The sequence below is a fragment of the Notolepis coatsorum genome, assembly GCF_963971535.1.
Source record: "Notolepis coatsorum genome assembly, chromosome: 4".
NCBI classification, from domain to species: Eukaryota; Metazoa; Chordata; class Actinopteri; order Aulopiformes; family Paralepididae; genus Notolepis; species Notolepis coatsorum.
Window position 1 is genome coordinate 31,297,973 of NC_140168.1, and position 27,682 is coordinate 31,325,654.

Genomic DNA, 27,682 nt, shown 5'->3' on the forward strand with positions numbered 1-27,682 from the left:
TAAATGTAAGTAATAATATGATTGAATATAATTGCACTTTAACTGTTCCACAAGAGGGGCGCTATAGGCGTAAGGAGACGCAGCTATAGCAGCTGACGTCAGGTAGCAGGTATAAGGGAATGTTCCAGGTCTCGTGGTGGAAATGTACATATGAAATAAACCACACCAGTTAAGGCTAAAGAGGACCTCGTTGTCATGACCAGTTATTTTTCTCCCCAGGTGACTCTGTCAACAGGTTATGGGCCCAGATCACGGAAGAGCAAAGTAACGATAGCTAGTTAGCTGAAAAGTTTAGGCTAGTTTAGCAGCGGGAGAACCGCGTGACGCTAAAGCTAAGCTAACGGGCAGCTAAGCTAAGCTACAATCAAAAGATGACGACCAGAGGAAGGAGCAAGTGGCCCACGTTTAACGGAAGGGCAGAAGAATACGAGCTCTTGGAAGAGCGGATGTTGTGCTGTATGCACGGAGTGGGGCTGAAAAAGACAATTTTGACGGGCCTCACGGGAGAAATAACGGAGGCCGCGCAAGCCCTGGATACAAAGCTGAATGCTGACGCATACTGCGAGCTAGCACCACTCCTAGACAACACAAGCTTGGGGCTGATATTCCGGGTCACAAAGGACAAAGGCAGAGAGAGTCTAAAAGTGTTAAGAGAACACTACATCGGCAGAGGTAGGCCCCGGATTGTATCCCTGTATATAACTTTGACCGCGCTGAAGAAAGCTAACACAGAGACTGTGAATGAATACGTCATCAAGGCGGAACAGATCATCACGGCGCTCAAGAGTGCAGGAGAAGCACCGAGCGATGGACTAATGATGGCGATGGTTATGAGGGGACTACCGGAGATGTATAAACCATTCACACTGTTGGTGACACACAGTTCAGCGGACATGTCGTTGGGGGAGTTCAAGGCCAAGCTGCGGAACTTCGAGGCCTCAGAAGACTCAGACCCGGTCGCCGAAGAGGCGGGAGAAAGGGTAATGAAGGCCCGGGCAGCGCCAAAGAAAAAGGCCGGACCCCTGACGGAGATGGCGTGTTGGCGATGTGGCGAAAAGGGTCACAGAAAAGATAAGTGCATAAAAACCGTTTGGTGTAGTTTCTGTGGAACTTCGGGACACGCGGACAGAGTGTGTAGAAAGAAGCGCGAACAGAGCGCTCGGTACGCGCACGTGCAAGATGGCGGCTGTGTGCAAGATGGCGGCAGCGGTGGACGTGAGGCGAGTCGAGACGATGCCCGGAGAGCAGCGGGAAGAGAGGACTTCACCTTCGGGGAGCAGACAGCAAAAGTCAGCCAGTCAACGCAGCAGCAGCAGGTCCAAAGGAAGGGACTGATTGTGGACACAGGTGCGTCGTCCCACATTATCAACGACAGGAACCGATTCAAGAACTTTGACAGCACCTTCGAGCCGGAGAGACACAGCATGGAGCTGGCAGATGGGAAGTGCACATTTGGGTTGGCGCAGGTGAGAGGAGACGCACAGGTATGCCTCATAGACAGTGAGGGGCGCCGGTGTACAGTGACGTTGAAGAACGCCCTCTACATACCCTCGTTCCCACAAGAACTATTCTCTGTCAAATCTGCTACTGCAAACGGTGCCAAAGTGTTCTTCAATGAAGGTAACGATGTTCTTGTGGAGCCTGACGGTACGAGGTTTAACATTGAGGTGTACAAGAGAATGTATTATCTACAAACAGAATGTAATGAAAATGATATGTGTAATGTCAGTCATGATATTCAGACATGGCATGAGATCATGGGTCATTGTAATTACGAGGATATACTGAAGCTGCAGGCGGTGACAGTAGGCATGCACATTAACGGTGAAAAGCATAGACCTAACAAAGAATGTGATGTGTGTATAAAGGGAAAGTTCACTCAAACGAGGAACAGAGGTCCCACGGAAAAGGTAAAGACACCACTTGAGCTAGTTAACACAGATCTAGCCGGTCCAGTAAATAATGAGTCCATAGGTGGCTTTAAATATGTGCAGTCTTTCACAGATGTGTGTACAGGGGCAGTGTTTGTTTACTTTCTCAGAGCAAAGAGTAAGTTCAAGTTCAAGTTCTTTAATAGTTGTCATACAGAAGTACAGAATACTTTCATACAAAATGCTTCTTACTGTTACGCTCCAGAGACTGTGCTAGACAAGATAGTATCAAATAACATAATAACATAATATAGCATGAATTTAGAAGAAGAAAAATGAGGTCACAGTGTTCGGTATAGACATATGTACAATGTTCTGAGTTACCATATAATATACAATACACAATACTATGCAGTGTACTAATGTACAGTACTATCTAGTGCAAAGCAGAAATGGGATGAGGTACAATTTTAGGTACAATTTACAGTAAGGTGTACGAGTTGTAGTGCAATCCTTCATCCATAAATATAAAGTGTGGGGAGTGGGTGCTACAGTGTGTTTGTTTAAAGTGGGTGTGTGCTATAAAGTGTGTGGAGTGGGTGCTACAGTGTGTTTGTTTAAAGTGAGTGTGTGCGTGTGGATGTGTGTGCTATGTGCGTTTGGTGGTTGTTGTTGTTGTGTAGTGTTCATTCATTGTTCGTTTAGCAGCCTGATGGCCTGGGGATAGAAGCTTCTTCTGAGTCTTTCTGTGCTCGCCTTGAGACTCCGGTATCGCTTGCCTGACCGCAGCAGTTCAAAGAGGCAGTTGTTCGGGTAACTGGAGTCTTTAATGATTCTCTTAGCCTTGCCCTTGCAACGCTTGTAGTAAATGTTCTGGAGGGTGGGGAGCCCCCCTCCAATTGTGCGTTCGGCTGAACGTGTCACTCTTTGTAGTCTGCTTCGGTCTTGTGCAGTGCTATTCCCAAACCAGGAGGTGATGTTGCCGGTCAAGATGCTCTCTATTGTACATGAGTAGAAGTTCTTAAGGATCTTCTGGCTGACTTGGAACTTCCTTAGGCGCCTGAGGAAGTAGAGGCGTTGTCGTGCCTTCTTCACAACACTGTCAATGTGTGTGGTCCATGTCAAGTCCTCGGATATGTAGGCTCCGAGGTACTTAAAGCTGTTGACTCTCTCAACCGGTGCCCCGTCGATGCTGAGGGGGCTGTAGTCCTTGACCCCCGACCTCCTGAAGTCCACAATCATCTCCTTTGTTTTGCTGACGTTCAGGGAGAGGCTGTTTTCCTGGCACCATCCCGCCAGGACCTTGACCTCTTCCAGGTAGGCCCTCTCGTCGTTGGCAGAGATCAGGCCCACCACCACTGTGTCGTCAGCAAATTTGATGATTGTATTGCTACTCCGCTGAGCCACACAGTCGTGTGTGTACAGGGAGTAGAGGAGGGGACTCAGAACACAGCCCTGGGGGGCCCCTATGTTGAGGGTGATGGATGAGGAGGTGCAGTTGCCTGCTCTCACCACCTGGGGTCTGCCAGTCAGGAAGTCCAAGACCCACTGGCAGAGGTCATAGCCCAAGCCCAGGTCCCTGAGCTTGGCTATGAGTATGGAGGGGACTATGGTATTGAATGCCGAGCTGTAGTCGATGAATAGCATTCTCACATAGTTCCCCTGCCTCTTGTCCAGGTGTGATGCTGCTGTGTGCAGCACATGGGATATGGCGTCCTCCGTGGACCTGTTGGGGCGGTATGCAAATTGCAGGGGCTCCATGTTGATGGGGAGGGAGGAGCAGATGTAGCCCTTTACTAGCTTCTCAAAGCACTCCAGGCCATTAAGCATAAAATGCTTAAGGTCCGATAACGGAACAGAGTTCACAAATAGAGAGTTTCAGTCACTGCTGAGAAGGAACAAGATCAGACACGAGACATCCTGTCCTTACTCCCCGCACCAGAACGGGATAGCAGAGAGGGAAGGACGCACTCTTTTCGAAATGGCTAGGTGTAAGCTAATAGATGGTAACTTATCTAAGAGTCTATGGCATTATGCGGTACAAGAAGCCGCTTACACCAGAAATCTGTGTTTTAACAAGCACACGGGCACCACCCCGTATACAGCACTGACAGGAAAAAGGTGTGATCTAGCCAGTGTGTTATGCTTACCAACAGGACAGAGGAAAGCTCGAGTCCAGGTGTGAAAAAGGACTTTTTGTAGGGCATGACAAGGGCAGCCCCGCTTTTCTAGTCTATTATCCCGGTAAGGGGAAAGTGGGAAAGTGCAAAAGCACAGGTTAGTAAAGTTTGTCACAAAGACAACTGAGAACGAGACACAGACACAGGAGCCAGAGCTGGACTCCAGAGTAGGGTGAGGAAAGAGAGACACCACAGCCTAGTGTACTGAGAACAGACATGCGGACAGACGGTCAACAACCCCCGGAGGATGATGACGAGAAGCACCCTAGGGTGACGTCACGTGCCTCATGCAGTGGGAGATATCCCTCCCGGGAACATAATCCCCCAAAGTATCTGAAAGACTATGCCCAGAGAGAAAGTGATGAGGATGACAGTACACTTACCAGCATAGATTACTGCTACAGAGTAGTGAGTGGTGTACCTCAGACCTTTAAAGAGGCCATGATATCCCCTGAGTCAGGAAAATGGGGGAGAGCAATGGATGAGGAGATGAGGTCCCTAGAGGACAATCATACTTTTACTCTAACAAAGTTACCAGAGGGTAGACAGACAGTGGGAGGCAAATGGGTGTACTCAATCAAGGAGGGTATTGAAGGGCACGACAAGTACAAGACCAGGTTTGTAGCTAAAGGCTACAGTCAGAGGGAAGGAATAGACTACGGTGAGACATTCTCCCCTACAGCCAATCTGACCAGTGTACGGGTAGTGATGCAGAAGGCAGCTGAAGACAACTTGATTTTACACCAGATGGATGTGAAGACAGCCTACCTGCACGCACCCATTGATAGAGATATATATGGAACAACCTGAAGGTTACGAGAAGAAGGGAGAGAAGCTAGTGTGTAAGCTAGAAAAATCCATTTACGGCCTGAAACAGTCGGGGTGAAATTGGAACGAGATGCTTCATACATGTCTAATTGAAGATCACTTCATACAGAACCAGTAGACCCCTGTGTTTACACAAAGGAGTGAAAAGAGTCTAGTAGAAACCTAGAGCAGGTGAAAGGTATGTTCTCCACCAGATTCAAAATGAAAGACCTAGGTAGGTTAAAACATTTTCTAGGCATGGACTTCGAACAGTCTGCCAGTTGTGTAAACATTTCCCAGAAGAGATATGTGGAAAAGATCCTGAATCGTTTTGACATGCAAGAATGTAGAACTAGGGAAACACCATGTGATCAAAAGCTAGACTACAAAGAGGATGCTCAGAAATTGACAGATGTAAAAATATACAGAGAAGCTGTAGGTAGCCTCATTTATTTGACAACATGTACTCGCCCTGACCTATGTTTTGTAGTGAGTAAATTATCACAGCATTTTGCTGATCCCACAGAAGAGCACTGGATTACAGCAAAACATGTTTTTCGTTATCTCAAAGGCACAGCAGATAAACAGCTTTGTTTCAGAAAGAGTAGCGAGGGCTTAGGGCTTCAAGCCTATAGTGATGCAGATTGGGTGGCAGACGCCACAGACAGGAGAAGTACCACAGGGTATTGTGTGAGTATGGGTACAGACTAGGGATGCCCCGATCGATCGGCCAGCGATCGGTATCGGCCAATATTCAGTATAAATATGAGATCGGTGAATTCCGATAATGCTTTATTTTCGCCGATCGTGAAAACCGATCGAAAAACATGATCCAATTCTTAGCGGAGATCTCACTCGCTCTCAGACACACAGAGCTGCAAACTGCCGCTCCTTCTCCTCCTCCTGCCTCTCCCGCACCCGTGTAAACACAGAGGAGGCTCCTCTGCTCTAGTCTATAATATAGTGCATGGGACCGTGAGCTAACGTTAGCTACCTAGCTATCGTTACTGTTTAAACAGAATGACCCAGTCAACTATTCACCTTTAGTACATGAGGCATTGTCTAACGGTATCTAGCCGGCTAGCTACTGATAGCTCCTGATATCAACAAATGCTCCAGCAATAGTCTAGTAGTGCATGTTGATACCTCCGTTAGCTCACGTTAGCTCACGTTAGCTCACTGTTCAAAACGAAATGTCCCATTAAGCTAAATAGTTCACTGAGGCGTTGTCTTAACGTTATCTAGCCGGCTAGCAGTAGCTACAGATAGCTCCTGATATCAATGTCTTATAACATTGATTCGATGCGTATTCGAGCCCCTGGCTTCCATCGCATGAGGGCAGAGTATAGGGCCCAGCTGCAGCGCCGGAGAATCCTTGCTGGAGCTGGAGGCTACTCGAGTATACACAAAGCAGAGTATACACACAGTGGAGATAGCGAGCATTTTGACTTGTTGCGTGGTGGCGATGTCTCGCAGATAATACAACTACAAGTATAATTATATAATATATATATTTTATAAAAAAAGAAATATATATATATATATATTTAAAAAAAAATATATAAAACCAAAAACGATGTATCGGCCGATATGGCTCAAGACGATCGGTGATCGGTATCGGTGGCAAAAAACATGATCGGGGCATCCCTAGTACAGACAGCTCACTGGTTTCATGGAAAACAAAGAAACAGCCCACAGTGGCACTATCAACTTGTGAAGCCGAATATATGGCTCTAGCTTTGACAATACAGGAATGTATTTGAACAACTGCTCGAAGGAATGGATACCTATGTATATAAGAAAACTGTTGTTTATGAAGACAACCAGGGAACCATTGCACTTGCTAGAAACCCTGTGTGCCAACAGAGGTGTAAACATGTGGATATAAAATATCACCTCCTTAGATCTGTCATCAGAGAAGAAAGGATGACACTCGTTTACTGTCCTACAGACGACATGGTTGCAGACGCTATGACCAAGCCTGTCTCCAAACTGAAATTGAAAAGATTTGCAGGGGTCATGTTTGGTGTGTAAAATATTGCCTGTTATGTAATATTGACTGCCATGTTCTTTTGATGTTTTGAACTGTATTTTTTCTTGGAAAAGTTGTACAGTATACATGTCATTCATAAGTGTGAGTGTTAAATGTAAGTAATAATATGATTGAATATAACTGCACTGTTCCACAAGAGGGCGCTATAGGCATAAGGAGACGCAGCTATAGCAGCTGACGTCAGGTAGCAGGTATGTGTGAACACTTAAGGTAACTAACTTGCGTTCAGCGTTTCGTTCAGCGTTTCTCTGATTGGCCACACGCCCACGTGACCGCGCTAGCACGCCCCCTTACGGCCCTAGCACACTGCTAACGAATGAACACGGACGGGCGGCTGCCGCTTCACTTCCGCTCCCCATGTTAACGGACGCTACTGTGCACACTGGCCGCAAGCGGGAGGGCGGCTCGCGGACGGCAAGCTATCTTTTCCGCTTCAATCGGATTCGAGGCGGCGCGGGAGGCGTGCGCCACGCGCATTGTCACAGAAATACTCTGTTGAATGTGCATTCCTCCGTCCGTGCACCGCGGCGCCTTCCGGGAGGTGTGCCTGGCCAGGCGCGCAATCCCGCACGGAACCCGTGCGTGAAATTCATGCGCGTTCAGTGTGCTAGTGCCATTACGGCCCTAGCACACTGCTAACGAATGAACACGGACGGACGGACGGGCGGCTGCCGCTTCACTTCCGCTCCCATGTTAACGGACGCTACTGTGCACACTGGCCTCGCGGACGGCAAGCTATCTTTTCCGCTTCACGGCCCGAACTCACTGCTCACGAACGAACACGGACGGACGGACGGGCGGCTGCCTCTTCACTTCCGCTCCCATGTTAACGGACGATAGTAGGCACACTGGCCGCGAGCGGGAGCGCGCCTCCCGAGTGGCTCGCGAGCGGCAAGCTATTTTTTCGCCTCGATCCTATTTGAGGCGGCGCGCCACGCGCATTGTCACAGAAATACAATTGAATATCTGCATTATTACCACAGATATAGATGTTGTTCAACCAGCTGTGTCTGTATCTGCAAATAAACGCCTTGAATGTTTGTCTGTATGTTTGTTTATTATACCTATAACTATTCCTGATGAATTGAAAATGGGGGACCCGTCTTTCTCTGGTCTGCATCCCCTTAACAATTGTGTGTATTGAGCTGTACTGTATTGTACCCATTCTGCAATCTGTTAATAAAGTTTTCAATCAATCAATCAATCACAATGTTGCATAATAATAATAATAATAATAATAATAATAATAATAATAATAATAATAATAATAATAATAATAATAATAATAATAATAATAATAATAATAATAATAATAATAATAAGCTCTTGCTGCTGCTGGGGCTACACGCTGCTCTTTCAGGAGTACAGTCACACTGATCATCATTCTAAAATGACTGACTTCGCATATAGACTAGGCATTTACAGCTGTCCCAATGTAAATATGCCTTCCTCGGTGCGCTTCCGCACGCTCAAGTCGTAGGTCCAGTGTGCCTGACCAGGCGCGCGATCTCACGAGGGAGCCGCACGTGAAATTCGTTCGTGAGCAGTGAGTTCGGGCCGTCAATCGGATTCGAGGCGGCGCGGGAGGCGTGCGCCACGCGCATTGTCACAGAAATACAATTGAATATCTGCATTATTATTACCACAGATATAGATGTTGTTCAACCAGCTGTGTCTGTATCTTTTCCAATGCAAATAAACGCCCAACCCCCCCTGTCTGTATGTTTGTTTATACCTATAACTATAACCTACAATGTTGCATGATAATAATAATAATAATAATAATAATAATAATAATAATAATAATAATAATAATAATAATAATAATAATAATAATAATAATAATAATAATAATAATAATAATAATAATAATAATAATAATAATAATAATAGCAGGATATAGCAGTCATTAAGTCAATCCACCTTGTCACCTATAATGACAAACGTTTTATTTGTTTCCTGACAGCTAATTATGGTAATTATGATTATGATTATTATTATGATTGAACAGCAACCAGTAGGCTTGATATCAGTGTATATTTTATTAACAGATTGCAGAATGGGTATACAATACAGTACAGCTCTCTCTTTTTCTCTCTCTCTTTATTCTCCCTGCCTTTCTTTCTCTTTCTCTTTCGTTTTCTCTCTATCTTTCAATAGATGTTGTTCAACCAGCTAATGTGTCTGTATCTTTCCCAATGCAAATAAACCATATTATTATAGTTAGTACCCCGCCCTGTCTGTCTGTCTGTCTGTCTGATTGTCTATCTGTCATATTTTGGAGTGTGGTGAAGGTGAACAAAATAAAATCATCTAATTCTTTACCCTCTCATATTAAAGTTGAAAACTGTGTGATCTCTGAGCAGAGTGAAATTTGTGTTGCCTTCAATAGGCATTTTGCAGAGGCTGGTAATTTATTTAATAGGAACTATAATGGACCTTGTCCTGTTGATTCTGATTGTTTGTACCCTGGGGGCGTCACTTCCCATTTCTCCTTTCAACCTTTTACACAGTCAGCTATATTTGATGCTTTGCAATCAATTGATGCAAAGTGTTCTACAGGTGAGGATAACTTAGAGTCTTTTTTTATTAAGTTGGCTGCACCAGTTATCGCTGAACAGATTACTTATATTTTGAATCTCTCTATCTCATCAGGTAGATTTCCTCTAGTTTGGAAATCTGCACGGGTGATTCCTTTACATAAGGGAGGTGATAGGGATAACTTAGATAATTATCGTCCTATCTCCAGGCTACCTTGCTTAGCTAAAGTCCTGGAAACACTAGTAAGTAAACAACTCAAATATTACCTTTCAACTAACTCCATACTTAGCTCTCAACAATCTGGTTTTAGAGCCAAACATAGTACAACATCTGCCATCACTTTGGTTACAAATTACATTATTTCAGCATTAGATAAGAAGAAACATTGTGCTGCCCTCTTTGTTGACTTATCAAAAGCATTTGACACAGTTGATCACTACTTACTTCTAAAGAAACTATCTAACATTGGGTTGGATGATAATGCCTGTGTCTGGTTTCAGGATTATCTATCTTCTAGGCGGCAGTGTGTGAAGTTAGGTCAAGCACAATCTGAATTCTTGGCCATGACTAAAGGTGTGCCACAAGGTTCAGTTTTGGGTCCTGTCCTTTTTACAATTTATATTAATGATATTGTTTCTTCTTTGTATGGATGTCATGCCCATCTGTATGCTGATGACACAATTGTGTACTGTATTGCAGACTCTGTACAGCTGGCCTTTGAGAAATTGCAACTTTCCTTTTATGCTCTACAAGATGCCCTTACTAGTCTTAAATTGGTTCTTAATGCTAGTAAGACAAAGTTATTTTCAAGAGCAAGGAATATTAACCTTGATGATGTGAGAGGATATCTACTAGGGGTGGGAATCACCAGTTTCATCATGATACGATACGATATCGATTCTTTGGACAACGATACGATATTTGCCGATATCACAAAGTCTCTCACGATACAATACGATACGATTAGATTCAGGTGCCTGCGATCGATATGAGATGATATCATATGCCCATTTAACACAATCAGTAACATTTAGATAAACAAAAAAAAGGTAATGAAAATATCATTTGACATTTGTATTTTTGAGCTCTTCCAGACATTTAAAGGAAAATCAATCTATTGTTTTTAATACAAATATACCTCCTGTTCACTGTAAAGTGCCACGTTTTTATATATTGAGCTTTAAACTTTAAGCTAAATTTTTTGGAACTCAAAACTCACAACCTCCCTCTCCCAAACCGTTCCTACAACAATTTGTTGATGTTGCATGATCATGTATAGGCCTACATTTATTATGTATTATATTGTTTATGTTTAAATAACATTTAAACATCAAACTCCTCTGACCTCATCTGGTCTTTCCAAAGACGCGCGCACACACACACACACAGAAAGGGAGAATGCTATGCTGTAACATCTACACACACGGAGCTACTGCTGTTGTTCTTGGGCGGATATGAGACTCGCCACAGGATTTTCAAAATAAGAGTATCGATATGAATCGATCTTATTACATCGCATCGATCCGATTCGATTGTTGATAATTACATCGATGTATCGATCTGGATCGATGTATCGTCCCACCCCTAATATCTACTGTCAGTGGCTCTTGTATAGAGAGAGTCACTGAGTATAAATATCTTGGCCTGTGGCTCGACAAGAAATTAACATTTAAGTTCCATGTGGAAAATCTTGCCACTAAACTGCGACAGAAAATTGGGTTCCTGTACAGAAACAGATCCAATTTTCCTCTATTTAGTAGAAAAAAGAATTGTGGAATCAGTCTTCTTATCAGTTTTGGACTATGGTGATGTAATTTATAGGCATGCTGCGGCATCAACTCTTAAACCTCTGGATTCTGCATATCACTCAGCTCTCAGATTTATAACTGGTGACAGATATGATACTCACCATTGTGTCCTGTATGATAGGGTGGGTTGGCCTTCTCTTGCAACAAACACTGGTATTTATTTATTTTTAAAGCCCTTATTGGTAAACAACCTGTTTATATCTCCTCACTGTTAAATTGGAATATTGGAACCTATTCAACTCGATCGAATGACTGGATGGTTCTTAGGGTTCCTCAGATTTGTTCTGAGCTAGGGAAGTCAGCCTTTTCCTTTGATGCCTCTAACTCATGGAATGTCCTTCAACTCACGCTAAAATTGGAGGTTCTCCCTTCCCTTGGAATGTTTAAATGTATGATTTCAGACCATTGTGTGACTACCTGTAACTGTTTTAGTTGATATTTTAAAATTATTTTTAAATGTTTTTAATTTGTTTTACTCTGGTATTTAAATTTCTGTGAATATTGTTTTTATTATGTACTGTACAATCGTCGTTTCTGTAAATGAGGGAAACCTCAGACGCTTACGATTTTAAATAAAGGTTGAAATGAAAAATATCTGGTTGCCTGCCTGTCTGTCTGTCTGTCTGTCTGTCTGTCTGTCTGTCTGTCTGTCTGTCTGTCTGTCTGTCTGTCTGTCTGTCTGTCTGTCTGTCTGTCTGTCTGTCTGTCTGTCTGTTTGTTTGTTTATCTGTCTATATCTGGTTGCCTGTCTGTCCCGACAGAGACAGAGAGAGAGAGGGGGGGGGAGAAAGAGGGGGGGGAGATAGAGAGAGAGAGAGAGAGAGAGAGAGCGAGAGAGGGAGGGAGAGAGAGAGAGAGAGAGAGAGAGAGAGAGAGAGAGAGAGAGAGAGAGAGAGAGAGAGAGAGAGAGAGAGAGAGAGAGAGAGAGAGAGAGAGAGAGAATGAGAATGAGAATGAGAGAGAGAGAGAGAGAGATAGAGCTCTTGCTGCTGCTGGGGCTCCACGCTGCTCTTTCAGGAGTACAGTCACACTGATCATCATTCTAAAATTTAATCTCACCAAGTCCACACATCTTTTTTACATACAGTTATTGTTATGTTTGAAGACTCAAGGTGTTCCATTAAATAAACCAATTGAACACCACAGATACCACAAATTCTTCTATGAAAGAGAGACATCGAGAGGTTTTGTTTCAGATTTTTATCATCAATTACTAACGTCCTCGTATGAAACCCTCCACCTAGACTCCGTCTGGAGGAGGGATATACCAGACCTGGAAATTGATTGGCAAGAAGCCTGGGCAAATGTTCGACTCACATCAAGGAACCCGGACCATCAACAAATCAATCTTAACTATATTCACAGGACATACTTGACTCCTATAAGACTGAAAAAATGGGTCTTATACAAGACTCCAAATGCTCCTTATGTACAAAATGGGGACGAGGGGACATTTATGCACATGTACTGGGACTGCCCACCAGTTAAGATATTCTGGAAAGAGGTGACCCAGCAATTATCAAATCTCTTAACTTGGAATATACCTGTACACCCCTCTGTATTACTGCTGAATGATGTTTTTGAGTGTGCAGTACATCCACAGCTAAAGAGATTGGTTTTATCGGGTATCACAGTGGCTAAAAAGCTGATAGCATCACGATGGTTCCAACCGGAAAAAATGTGCCGAAAGGTCTGGATTATTACATATATCGATGTGATCTATCAAGAAATATCTACAGCAAGAATTTTGGGTCTCAATTAATCCAAAATGACATTGTGGTTAGAAGTGGTGGAGAAAATAAAAGCTAGCATATAATGGTAATGTCTGGTTAGGAGCGAGGGAAAATGGATGGATTATCCAATGGGGGGTCCGGGAGGGGGGGGGGTACGAGCTAGAGCATATGTGTGTAGGTTTTTAGATAACAGGTATTAAGGGTATATCCTATATAAGACAATTAACTAAAATGTGATTTCATTGGATGTGCACTGTCAACTAATGCTTGTATATCTTATTGTGTGTTGTCATGTTTGTTTATGTGTTTGTTTAAAAAATAATAAAAAAATAAAATACAAAAAAAAAACGAACTGGATAGTTGATTTAACTTCATGCTGAAGGCAGCCATTCTAAAATCAGCTATAAACGTAAACATGTGTGTGTTTCTGTGTGCGTGCCATCTCCGGTCTGGGTTCTGGAGAGGTAGCTGACTGTACCCCTGGCCCCTGGGCCCTGGCTCTCTTATCATCAGCATTATGAGATAGTAACTAAATAGTAACGCACACAGCCACTTGGAAAAGTAACTGTAATCAGATTACTGGCCTGTAAAAAGTAACAAGTTAGATGACTATTTACTGAAAAAAGTAATCAGATTAGAGTAATTTACTTAGTAACTAGTTACTGGCATCACTGTCTGTCAGATAATGTCCTTCTGCGCAGGACTGCTGACTCTGTCTTTCTTTTCCTCAAGCTGTTACTTTGGCTGAGCACAGGTCCTACACACAAACACTGAGTGTGTTGTCCCTTCTGCCTGCTCAGCTGTTGCAGTGTTCTTATGACTTGAGTTAGTGGCCTGAGACACGACTGACAGACAGAGTTCAACTCAACTAATTCACCCAGTTTGCCTGCCTGTCTGTAAGGCTATTCCAAGGCTATTCCAATATATGGATGCTAATAATAATAATAAAAAAAAAAAACTGAACATGCTGCACCTGAAACCCAGTCATTCAGTAACTAACTGTGAGGTTATAAAATAGGTTTTATAGCCTGCTAACAACCATTCCATCTCGGTGATCACTGTTGTGTGGTTTCAAGAGATATCTACGTTAATGTTTCTGATCGAAATACACTATTTTGCGTGCAAATTAGGACTTGTGTCATGATGCAAATAAAAAACAATAACTTGCTGTAAATCTAGGTGGCATATCCATACTCTGTGAGATGCTGACACCTAGTGGTGAGTTTAGCACATTTCTCACAGAATGCCCTCTTAGGCAATGCGGTGCCTTTGAGATGTTGTGAACGTGTACGTTGGCTATTTAATGATCGTATATCGATTATCTTGTCAAGCTTTTCAAGCGAGACCATTTGTTCAACGCGCAACAACTTATCAGAGAGCAATCTTTGAAATAAAGAAAGTAAAACAAAAAACAAAACAAAAACAACAACAACAACGTGATTTGTCATATGACACAAATCACATGATCGTTGGTGTCTTAAGCACCCACCTCTTCTGTCTGATTGGAGCCTATTTGTCCACGGCAATGTCTTATTGGTCAAATGAAGACGTCAATAACATTACCAATGCATTCGACGGGCGCTGCTGTATTGCATCCGAGTGCCGCATCAGCCCAGTCATATGAGAGTTGTTTGTCCAATATGAGGTTGATCGTCTGAGTTTTATTGTGCCAGCTCTCCGTCTTCTTAACGAAAAGAAAAAGGCTCAAAGTATTCTACGATAATGTGGTGGCAGTGGCACATCTCAGCTGTGGTCTTGTGGACTGCAATAGGTAAGAGACACGTCATTTTATTTGGGTATATAAAGTGGTTTTGTTATTTTGTGATGTTTTTTTTAATCTGGGTTATATTTCCAGATATTCTGTCGTTAACTTAAGTATATGAACTATGAATTGAAAATGGGGGACCCTGATGTAAACAAGACAAACGTCTTTCTCTGGTCTGCATCCCCTTAACAATTGTATGTATTGAGCTGTACTGTACCCATTCTGCAATAGTTAAATAAAGTTTTCATTCATTCATCCATTCATTCATTCATTCATATTGTCCCCAGCCGTATAATAGTAGATGAGCAGATGATCCAGCTGGTAATGAGTTTGTTCTGGGTGCTCCATCACTAACTTTTTATTTATCAGTTTGTATGGATCCAAAAGCTTTCATTGAATGATTTCTCTTGACATTTTGACACCACAGCAAACGTGTCCAATTACATGTTGTGACATGTAGTAGCCCAGTAGCAATATAGCAGTCAGTCAGTCAGAAATGACAGGCCTATTCAGACACCACCATACAGTAGCATTGGTTCAGTTGGCTACTTTCCCCTATACCTGCAAGTGCCTGCAAGCGCCTATATCTCTCTCTCTCTCTCTCTCTCTCTCTCTCTCTCTCTCTCTCTCTCTCTCTCTCTCTCTCTCTATCTATCTATCTATCTATCTATCTATCTATCTATCTATCTATCTATCTATCTATCTATCTATCTATCTATCTATCTATCTATCTATCTATCTATCTATCTATCTATCTATCTATCTATCTATCTATCTATCTATCTATCTATCTATCTATCTATCTATCTATCTATCTATCTATCTATCTATCTATCTATCTATCTATCTATCTATCTATCTATCTATCTATCTATCTATCTATCTATCTATCTATCTATCTATCTATCTATCTATCTATCTATCTATCTATCTATCTATCTATCTATCTATCTATCTATCTATCTATCTATCTATCTATCTATCTATCTATCTATCTATCTATCTATCTATCTATCTATCTATCTATCTATCTATCTATCTATCTATCTATCTATCTATCTATCTATCTATCTATCTATCTATCTATCTATCTATCTATCTATCTATCTATCTATCTATCTATCTATCTATCTATCTATCTATCTATCTATCTATCTATCTATCTATCTATCTATCTATCTATCTATCTATCTATCTATCTATCTATCTATCTATCTATCTATCTATCTATCTATCTATCTATCTATCTATCTATCTATCTATCTATCTATCTATCTATCTATCTATCTATCTATCTATCTATCTATCTATCTATCTATCTATCTATCTATCTAGATTGCTGGGGGGGGGGGGGGGGGGGGGGACATGACTTTGCATTCAAGGACAGTGAGATTGCCAGCTGGACACAAGTAGAAGGGTAGACACAGCCAGGACACATTCTGCTTCCTGACGCACAAGATGGTATTGACTTGTGCTTGTTTGCCAAAAATAATGGCATTGATTGATTGATTAATTTAACATTTTATTAGCAGATTGCAGAATCGGTACAGTACAGTACAGCTCAATACACACAATTGTAACTGGGATGCAGACCAGAGAAAGATTTTCGTCTTGTTTACATCAGGGTCCCCCATTTTCAATTCATCATAATTGTGCGTTGTGTTCATTAATACACCCCCTTCTCTCTCTCACTCTCTCACTCTCACTCTCTCTCTCCCCCAGCCACAGATGGCAAAGCAGTCCCTTCACCTCCAGATTTTGGGAATACCTATCGCGTCAAAGGTAAACAAAGGCTAAGTGGGTATAAAATACAAGTGATCCTCTCTTGTCTAGATTTCAACTGTGTCCTCACGAGAGTGTTTTGTTCGCCCTGCAGGAGTGATCTCCCTGCCCTACGCTGAGATTAAGGAGCCGTTCGAGGGCTGGTTCGACCTGGCGGATAAGTCCAGCAGAATTGACTATTACCATGGTAACGTGGCCTCCTGACCTGTGCTGCTCGTCTCCATATATACCCCTGACTCGGTGGTTTTTACCCCGTTGAATTGCTGATCTGAAACTGAGAACCGTTGTGTCAGAACAGGGTGGCTAGAGCGTGACATCTCCAGTCAGCGCCGCAAACAAAGAACTGAAACTGGTGGTCAAGCAAATGAGGAAAACCTATTGTGCAGTCATGTAACAAACTCAAACTGATCTCACTTTAGGTGGTGCGTGACTATTTTTCTGATTTCGTCTTTTAAGCTCCTTTTTTGTTTTTTTAATCCCAGATTTAAAATGAAAGGCTACAGTAGTAAACAAACACTTTGAACTGGCAAACTAGGCAAAAATAAAACCAAGGAAACTATAAAAGGACGAAGGCCGTCATCACGTCACTGAGTAGTGTGGAAAACTTTCAGTTCGGCTGACATTGAGTTGAATGGGATCAGCCATCTCCTCGTTTATGAGCATTTAAACAGGTTATTACCTCAGATGTCAGAATAATTTGCAATTAGTTGACTCGACACTCATTGAAGCAGAGATAATATTGTCTGTCCTTGGTGATAACGCAGGCCAGGTGTCTACGTACCAGCTGGGAGCTATGCAGCAGTGGGGTTCGTCCTATAAAATCACCCCTGAGACCACAGAGGTGGAGCTGAACGTGATGAAGTGCTTCCAGGTCAACGGAAGCAAGGACGATCCGATCACACCGCAGGGGTCCCTGCCCGACCTACAGGGTTTCCAGGTTGGTGTTTCCCACAGGGGTTTGTCTGTAATAATAATAATAATAATATATTCAATTTGTAGGGGTGCTTTATATTTGTGGAACAAATCTCAAGGCGCTACAGTAGAAGAACATAAAATCTAGTAAGAGGGTAAAAAGAACATAAAATAAGTAGGGCTGAAATGTGAAGGGCTAAAACTAGTAAAAGAACATAAAATAAGGGCTAAAACTAGTAAAAGAACATGAAATGTGAAGGGCTAAAATTAGTAAGAGTAAAATAACACAAAATAAGTAGGGCTAAAACTAGTAAAAGAGTAAAAGAACATGAGATGAGAAGGGCTAAAACTAGTAAAAGAACATAAAATAAAAGGGCTAAAACTAGTAAAAGAGTAAAAGAACATAAAATGCATGGGGCTAAAACTAGATAAAAATCAACAAAAGGCTCTATTAACACTTTCACTGCCACTCACGAGATATCTCGGGTTTCCGATAGTTATGTTGAAAGCCACTCACGAGATTTCTCTGAATTTTTCTTTTTAGCGATCTGAAATCATATTGCATCACGCGAGCCTACCCTAGTATACCCGAGCGCCGCCGGCGATCAGATGTGGAAAAAAGCGCCCCCTATCGTCTCCCAGATGACATAAGGGATTTTGGAATGGACTCAATGAAAATGGATGGGGAAGAAAATCCTGTACTCCACATTTTCCAGTCCACTGATGCATTATCACAGTTCATTCTGGAGCCTCTGAGACCCGCGGAATCATGTACTGCACTGTACACACGTTGGATCCATACACTTATCGATTTTTTCGAATGGTGATCAGGAATTGGAATATACCAGTTGGATACCATCTGATGTCAGGTAAGGAATCTATGTTATCAGTGTTAGGATAATCAGACTAATTTTGATGAAGAGGCTGTTTTGTGAAATGGGCTCTTTCGGTTTCACTGTAAAAGTCCAAGAGGAAATGAACACAGCGATTATCCGTGCGCGGCTCGAATGTGCTTGCGTGCACGTATAATATTGATCATCTAGCATTTATTTGAAAACGATTCATAAATAGGCCGACAAATATCAACGTTCTGGAATATTCCAGTAAAAGACGATTATCATAGAATGGTCTAGAATGAACTGTTTTTTACCTCAAAACAGGTGCTTTTCAAAATGCTCTCAAACGGAAATGAAGCGATAAAAAAACAATCTGCCTCGACAGCACTGACTGGAAAAGGATTCTTTGATAAGCGACGGGCAGATTAGACACATAGCCATAATTTAAAACATAGATTAGGCGATATTAAGCGTAACATTGGCGCCGATGGTGGCATTGAAGCGCTACCTCTGGCGCCACCTCGTGGCACTCAAAGTGTTAAAATTATGTGTTTTGAGGCCCTTTTTAAAAGCATCCAGGGTCTGTGGTGCTCTCAGATGGCCAGGGAGAGCGTTCCACAGACTGGGAGCGGATGAGCAGAAACAAGCTGTGACGGGCAAGACAAGCAGGGGAAGAGACTGCTTATATGCTGGACGAGACATTATTAAAGGTGCTATAGATAATAATAAACTTTATTTGTATAGCACCTTTCATACAGAAACTGCAGCTCAACGTGCTTCACAACAGAAAAAAGACAGGCATAAAATGAGCACATAAAGTGCAGACATAAATCACAGTTTTTCACATTAGGATCTAACATCCCAACAGGCCACCTTGTTTATGGTTTGATTCAGTTTTAAATAGACAATAATAAAAAGAGTAAGATAAAATAGACAAGAGTAAAATAGTGCAGTGCAATAAAATAGTAGAATAGAATAGATTTTTTACAGTGCAATAAAATAGTTCTGGATTACTGTTCAACAGTTCAAAGTCGTCTTTACCTTCTCTGTTTGGTATCCACAGTTTAAAACTTGACAGTCTTCCCTCCTGTTTTATACCCACTTTGACCCTTCGAACCTCCCACTCAGGGCAAACCTCCCTCTCAGGGCTCAGTTCCCTCTCTCAGGGTTCAGTTCTAGGCCTGGGTCCTACACAGTTTTAAAGCCTGACAGTCTCTTGTTTGATACCCACACTGTGTTTTTATTTATTTATTTTTTTTAATCTACTTTTTCTCCCATTTTCTATATTTTCTCCCATCCCAATTTCGTATTTAAGCATTACATCACGCGCAGGAGTGGTTTGTGAACAATAAACCATGCCTAGGGGTGGTCGTTAGACCCCCCTAGGCATGGTTTATTGTTCACAAATCACAACTGCAAGTGGTGTAAAGCTTTTATACAACTGCCAGATTCACCCAACCTTATTGCTATACAATAAACACACATTAATCGAAGATTTATTGAAAAAACCATCTGCCAGAAAAAGTAGTTCCCACAACTACAAAAAAGACAATTTGCCTCCATGTGGAAGCAGCTCGGAAGTGCATCCAACCAACTAACACATCCAACTGTGTATTATTGGAATGATTGAGAGAAGTTGCCTCATGTGGAAGCAGCTCGGAAGTGCATCCAACCAACTAACACATCCAACTGTGTATTATTGGAATGATTGATTGAACATTTTATTACCAGATGCAGAATGGGTACAATACAGTACGGCTCAATACACACAATTGTTAAGGGGATGCAGACCTACTTTCTATAGAAATTCATTCTTAGATGCTTCTATAGAAAGTAGGTAAAACAAATTAAAAAGTTTTCTTTGCCCTATAGGAAAAAAAAGTTTTCTTTGCCCTATTTTTTTATTATTTTTTTTAAACCTACTGTAGAGGGCCTAAATTTAACCAGTTGGAAACCAAGCGTACAGTAATAAAATTAGCAATCAATCAATCAATCAACTCAATAGGCCATGCTCACTTAGAACAGCGCAGCACCCAGCTCTCTCTCAGTCTGACTATCCCCCGCGTTGCAGACAGGAGTGTGTGTGTGTGTGCTTGGGGTGGGTGGAGACTGAGCCAGCGTCGGACAGTGTGAGAGTGAGGGCTGCAGTCAGAGAGAAGGGAAAATAAATTGAAAAAAAATTGCAAATTAATCAATCAATCAATCCGCGATTTTTCTTTTGTTACACAATGATTCAAGACCCATCAATTACATCATCCAACATTGTTTAAAGGACTAAGACATTCGCTGTGACAGAATCGCTTGATATTTAGTCGTTTAGTCGTTATCAACATATCCATTTGTTAAATTATTGTCCAGCATCTTGTGATCCGGCGGAGTGATGTGATGTGATTCGGTTGTGGGCGGGTCCTGGGCCAGCAGCGTGGAATTGTGAAGAATAAACACGTGTAAAATGACTTTCAGCCAATCAGAATCGAGAAATTTGCATGCCGTTGTATAACATCCAATTCAACCCTCCCCTGTCACGAACGCTGTTTCTTGCCTCCCACAAGCCGGCTGCAATGTGGACTAAGTCATACATAGCACAAGTCCCCTCCGGTACTTGAGGTAACAGCAGTCTCATCTTTTCACATGCGCAGCTCGATCTCTCAGTGGCGAGGAGTAACGCGTGGGAGGCTCACGCTGCCCCCGACACTTCCTGATTCTACTGCGCAGGCGCACCAACCGACCTGTAGGAGTCGCTGTCCACAACGCCCGATCCCCACCCATCAGTTTCCCACCCCCTAATACGGCCAATGTGTATTAGTATGAACGACCAGCTAAACTGAAAGCAATGTGGAGCGCTGGGCTCAAACAGGCGAGCCCAGCGTCTTCGCATTCGTGGCGAGCGCCTTGCCCACTACGCCACGTAGCCGCCTTTTGATACCCACACTGTTTAATACCTGACAGTTTTGAACCTGTAATAGACAGAGTAAAATAATACAGTGCAATAATATAGTAAAATTATGCAATAGAATGGACATAGTAAAATAGTGCTACAGTACAATCAACAGCGGAGTGTATTAGAAGGTGAAGAGGTAAGTTTTTAGCTTATTTTTGAAAATATTAAGATATCTAGCTTCCCTAATGTCCATAGGTAGTGTGTTCCATAACTTTGGTGCATAGTTTGCAAAGGCTGCATCCCCAATTTTCTTTAGACTGTGGCTTGGAACCTTCAATAGACCAGTAGTAGATGATCGCAATATTCTAGGAGGCACATAGTTGACAAGAGAATTTGCAATGTAGCTTGGTCCTGTTCCATTTAGTACTTTGTATATAAGGAGGAGGACCTTGAAATAAATTCTAAATGTTACCGGAAGCCAGTGTAGGTTAGCTAATATTGAACTGATGTGGTCTCTCCTCTTGGTTCTAGTTAGTAGCCTAGCTGCCGAGTTTTGAATGAGTTGGAGTCGTTCTGTGTTTTTTTTTGCGAGGCCAGTGAGGAGTGCATTACAGTAGTCAAGTCGGCTTGAGATAAATGCATGGATCAGTTTTTCAGCGTCTTTTTGATTTATAAACGGCCGTACCTTAGGTATGTTTCTAAGGTGGAAAAATTATGTTTTTGTCACATTGTTGTTGATGTGTGATTTAAAGCTTAGGTCTGAGTCTATTATAACACCAATGGTTGTAACTTTGGGTTTGATCCAAGGAGTAAGTTGCCCCATATTGCTCTGTAACATTTCTCTTTTTGTTATAGGACAGACTAGTAGGATTTCAGTTTTGCCCTCATTTAATTTTAGGAAGTTAGATAAAGTTTTTATGTAGAGTAATCTTTTTTCTTTTATTAAATAATACATCCACAGAGCTTTTATAAAGGTGTGGAATAAAAGTATTGCCCCCCCCCCCCCCCCGAAAACGATTGCTGAATGAATTTATCGTTTAAAATGTTTGTGGGTCCAAAATGAATATTGCAGGCACGCATCTCCCTTCCCATTTCCCAACATGGAATGCACCTGATTGGATAAATCACATGATGGTGCTCTAGTGTGACAATTAATGGCTGAATGTTATCTATAGCACCCATTTTAGGGGGGGGGGACTTTAGATAGCAGGTCAACAGTAGATGCCACATAGAAGTGGTGATGTCATCTGAAAGCTGGGAACCTGAAGATTCATTTGAGATGCAGTTCAGCACTATGTAAATTTTTTCTAGTCATAAATCTGTAATAAACATTATGTTTTGGTCAGGCACCCAATTAAAGATACATTTTTTTGATCCACTTTTTTCTCCTGTTTTTCTGTGTTTTTTTTCTCCCATCCCAATTTAGTCGTGCCAATTCCCCCCTCCCCTTCCTGGTCGTTGCTCGCATGTGCCCCCCACTGGTCGGTCTAGGGAGGGCTCATAGATACTATCACATGTCCCCTCCGATACATGCGGAGTCAGCCAGTCACTTCTTTTTCACCTGCCAGCGCGGACTCTCATTGGTGAGGTGTAACGTGTGGGAGGCTCACGCTACCCTCACCATCTCCCTTCCTCGCTGTGCAGGCGCCCTGACCGACCTGTAGGAGTCGCTGTTTACAACGACCAGATTACCACCCACCGGCTTCCCTCCCGCTGACTCTGCCAATTGAGCCAGTATGACGGCCGGCCAAGCCGGAGGCAACGCTGACAGCCGGATTCGATACATTTACATTTACATTTAGTCATTTAGCTGACGCTTTTATCCAAAGCGACTTACAAGTTCTGTACGACAAGACAGCAAGAAGGGTACAACTCTATCAGCTGAGTAACAATGTTCATCAAGTGTTGCGTGTTACAGTGTAGGTTAGTTTATTAGGACAAGTGCATGACAGTAAGGTTAGTCAGGGTTACATTTTTTTTTTTTTTTTTTTTTAATCATTTCAGATAATGGTTGAAGAAGTGAGTCTTTAGTCGACGGCAAAAGATTGGACGGGATTCGGCTGTCCTAACTGGGATGGGTAGTTCATTCCACCATTGTGGGGCAAGGACTGAGAATAGGCGGCTTCTCTTTGATGACCCTCCGGGAGCTTGGATAGGAGTAGGTCTGAGGCGGCCAGAAGATGCAGAGCGTAGGGGTCTTGAGGGTGTGTAGTTAGAGACCATTGACCGGAGGTAGGCGGGAGCGGTTCCCTTTGCTGCACGGTATGCTAGGTCGAGGGCCTTGAAGCGGATACGTGCAGCAATGGGGAGCCAGTGCAGGTCCCTAAGAAGTGGGGTGACATGGGCCGACTTCGGTAGGTTTGATATCAGGCGGGCCGCTGCGTTTTGAATGAGTTGAAGAGGCTTGGTGGCAGTGGCCGGGAGGCCAGCTAGCAGTGCGTTGCAGTAGTCGAGGCGGGAGATGACTGTTGATTGGATGAGGAGTTGGGTGGCTTCTTTTGTCAGGAAGGGGCGTATCCTTCTGACGTTGCTCAGGAGGAATCTGCAGGTTCTGGTTGTCGCTGCGATGTGAGCAGAGAAGTTCAACTGGTCGTCGAGGACAACACCAAGGTTCTTGGCGGTCGGGGACGCGGTCACAGCTGCATTCTCGACTGTGATGGAGAGGTCGGTCAGGGGGGAGGATTTGGCCGGCAGGTGGAGCAATTCTGTTTAGCTTAGGTTCAGTTTGAGGTGGTTGGTCGTCATCCAGGCGGAGATGTCGGACAGACAGGCCGAGATCCGCTCAGAGACGTGGATATCTGAGGGAGGGAAGGAGAGGAAGAGTTGAGTATCATCGGCATAACAATGATATGAGAAGCCATGAGATGTGATAATGTTACCCAGTGATTTAGTGTAGAGGGAGAAGAGAAGGGGTCCTAGGACCGAGCCCTGGGGGACACCCGTCCGGAGGGGGCGGGTGGCCGACAGAGTCCCTCTCCATGACACTTGGTAGGAGCGGTCGTTGAGGTATGATGTCAGCCATGTCAGCGCAGATCCAGCCACTCCCATTCCTGCGAGGGCCGCGAGGAGGATCTGATGGTTGACTGTGTCGAAGGCTGCAGATAGATCTAGGAGAATCAGGACAGAGGAGAGGCCTTTCGCTTTTGCTAAGTGAAGTGCCTCTGTGACCGCAATGAGGGCCGTTTCTGTGGAGTGGCCAGTCCGGAAGCCAGACTGATTGGGGTCTAGGAGGTCATTCTGTAAGAGATAAGCAGTAAATTGGTTGGATACAGCACGTTCAAGTGTTTTAGAAAGAAAGGAGAGAAGAGAGACAGGACGATAGTTGGCTATGACGGTGGGGTTCAGGGTTGGTTTTTTTATGAGGGGCGTGACTGGCTTGTTTTAGGGAGGTGGGGACCACCCCCGAGTTGAGTGAGGAGTTGATGGTTGCAGTTAGGAATGGGAGGATGTCCGGTGCTATGGTCTGGAGGAGTGGGGAGGGTAGCCGGTCCAGCTGGCATGTAGTCGGACGGTTCGACGTTACCAGTGTCAGGGTCTCGGCTTCTGTAATGGGAGAGAAAGATGACAGAGTGAAGGATGAGGTTCTCGATTCAGCGTTTGGAATGGGTGGGGGTTGGGAGAAGGAGCTGCGGATGTTCTCCACTTTTTCCTCAAAGAAGATCGCAAAGTCTTCGGCAGAAAAAGATGAGGGAGGAGGGGGTGGGGGGGGGAGTGAGGAGGGAGGACATGGTAGCATGCAGTTTGCGAAGATTCTTGGCAGAGGCCTCGATCCTATGGCCAGTGTCTCTGATCGCTTAGTCCGCTGCGCCACCCAGCCGCCCGCACCCAATTAAGATTTTGAAAGCTTAGAACATTATGATTGAAGTGTATGAAGGCCATTTCCATGCTCATTATGTCTCACCAGTTGCTGCAGCAATATTTGGGTCGATACCATTTGTTACACAGATTTGGTGCAAAATGTAAAAAGCTTTGACTGCTGCACGATTTTGGGAAATAATGTAATTGCGATTTTTCTGACAGATATTGCGATTGCGATAAAATTTGCGATTATAATTATTTTTTTAAGCAGCCCCACAGAGGTTTCTTGTAAAATGCGGCTTGCGGCTTGCATCTGGCCTACGCGGTGGGTCTTTTCAGGACACTAAGCCTGAAAATGTTTCTTTTTACCTGGGAATCGATACCGGTACCCAATGGTACCTTTTTTTCTGTACTTTACTCTACCTCTCTGAAGTCTAAACTTCACAACACACAATCTAAAACCCCTTACTTCCCTCTCCCAAACCGATCTTGTATCTCAATGGGACTTCCTGGTTACATTTTTTATTTTAATTTCTTTGCGATTTGATAATTGCATCATTCCAAATTTCGATTAAAAAAAAAAAAAAAATTGCTCATCAGAAACCCCCCTTATTGGGCGCCCCAGTGGCGAACCACATAGCGCGCTCAGCCGCGACACGGCCGACCCGGGTTCGATTCCCGAACCCGTCGTTATTTGCCGAATGTCTTCCCCCCACTCTGTCTCCCATTCCTCCTCTGTCTCTCTCTACTGGACTGCCCAGTAGAAATAAAGCGATAAAAACGCCAAAAAATAAATCTTATATAAAAGAAAAAACCCTTATTAAACTGGACATTGAAGAAGTCTTTAATCATTGCACACATTGACAATTTAGTCATGCAGCAACACACACATGTAATGGGTGACACACACACAGGAACACACACACATGCAATCTTTGGGTCGCCAATACAATTTTGTCTCTGCATCTTGACCCATCCCGTCGTTCTTCCCCCCAAAGGCAGCAGGGAGCAGACATCTGGTTGTGGCATGGGGACCAATGCCCACCTGGGTACCTGGCAACCTGGTCCCCAAGCTAACCTCGTTCCCAGCTTTATCTCGAGAGATAAAGCCTGGTAAAGCACTACGGCCGAAAGTGGGAATCAGGTAGGAAGTCCCGCCCCTGAAATCACGACACGGTGCTCATGAAAATGTATTCCCCCCAGAAACAACCTCGTTATCGCCTCCCTCGACAGGCTGACAGACCTGCTTGTTGTTTGTTTCGCTGGGGACTATAAACAGATCAGGGGGTGCCCGGAAACCGGAAAGCCTGTAGCCGGTATTTCTGTATTTCCGATTCACATTTTAGGAGGCATAGCTTTACCAGCCTATCCCCAAGCGGAAATCGAACCCAGGACCTTCTTGCTGTGAGGCGACAGTGTTAACCACTGCACCACCGTGCCGCGGTGTCAATATAACTAGGAAAGCCATATAATCTTTGAATGCCCAGGGCCCTCATTCATCAACGTGGACGTAGAATATGTTCTATTTCCACACGTAAGCACGGAATGTAGAACTAGTGTACGCACAGGGAAGTCGGGATTCATCACACGGTGCGTACGCAGGCTCTACGCTCCTCCGTAGAACTTTGTTCTACCGTCAATGCTCGTGCATGATTATCCATATATGGTCATGTAAGTGAGGAAACACCCCCCATGGGATGTGAAATAATGGACTGACCCGAGCGGTACTCTGAGAAACTCCACGGAGAATTCACTGCTGTCGAACCAAGAAGACACTATCGCGTATTATGGGATAAATAAAAGGCGGATTTGTAAACGGTGATGTCAGATATCAACGGCTCCCTAAGACCATTGCTGCAATTCTGCCTAGACAGCTCAAAATACTAATAAAGACCGTTCGTTGACCACTGTTTGGCGTTGGTTGTGTGTCATTATAACCGTGCTGTAATATGAATGCCTTTATTAGTTGTGTTCGATTGGCTATATGATTTTTAGAGGCATCTATTTTGTTGTCGGCTAATAAAGACCGCGCTGGAATATGACTGCCTTTTCCCGTGTTGTTTGATTAATACCCAGGGATTAAAGTTCTCCTCAATTTGATTCCAAATCGCGATGGATCTCCCGTCAATTTTCTACCTGCTGCATATGATTTCTAGAGGCATACTACAATCCATTTTGATGTCAGTATTGGGTAGCCTACATTTACATTTACATTTAGTCATTTAGCTGACGCTTTTATCCAAAGCGACTTACAAGTTCTGTACGACAAGCCATCAGGAAGGGCACAACTCTATCAGCTGAGCAACAATGTTCATCAAAGTGTTGAGTGCTACAGTGTAGGTTAGTTTATTAGGACAAGTGCATGACAGTACGGTTAGTTAGGGTTAGATTTTTTTTTTTTTATATATATTTTTTTTAATTCAGATAATGGTTGAAGAAGTGCGTCTTTAGTCGACGGCGAAAGATTGGACGTGATTCGGCTGTCCTAACTGGGGTGGGTAGTTCATTCCACCATTGTGGGGCAAGGACTGAGAATAGGCGACTTCTCTTTGATGACCCTCCCGGAGCTTGGATAGGAGTAGGTCTGAGGCGGCCAGAAGATGCAGAGCGTAGGGGTCTTGAGGGTGTGTAGTTAGAGACCATTGACCGGAGGTCCCTTTGCCGCACGGTATGCTAGGTCGAGGGCCTTGAAGCGGATTCGTGCAGCAATGGGGA

At 43.4% G+C, this 27,682-nt stretch overlaps 1 protein-coding gene across 1 annotated transcript in view; it reads left to right on the plus strand.

The window, feature by feature from the left end:
- Positions 1-14,582: 14,582 nt before the first annotated feature.
- Positions 14,583-27,682, plus strand: part of LOC311227715 (digestive cysteine proteinase 1) — a 41,651-nt gene continuing 28,551 nt past the window's right edge. Inside the window, exons 1-4 of the mRNA XM_084313480.1 lie at positions 14,583-14,764; positions 16,481-16,540; positions 16,635-16,727; positions 17,305-17,477. Coding sequence (XP_084169606.1) covers positions 14,716-14,764; positions 16,481-16,540; positions 16,635-16,727; positions 17,305-17,477 — 375 coding nt within the window. The 5' untranslated portion in view covers positions 14,583-14,715. The remainder of the gene's footprint in view (positions 14,765-16,480; positions 16,541-16,634; positions 16,728-17,304; positions 17,478-27,682) is intronic.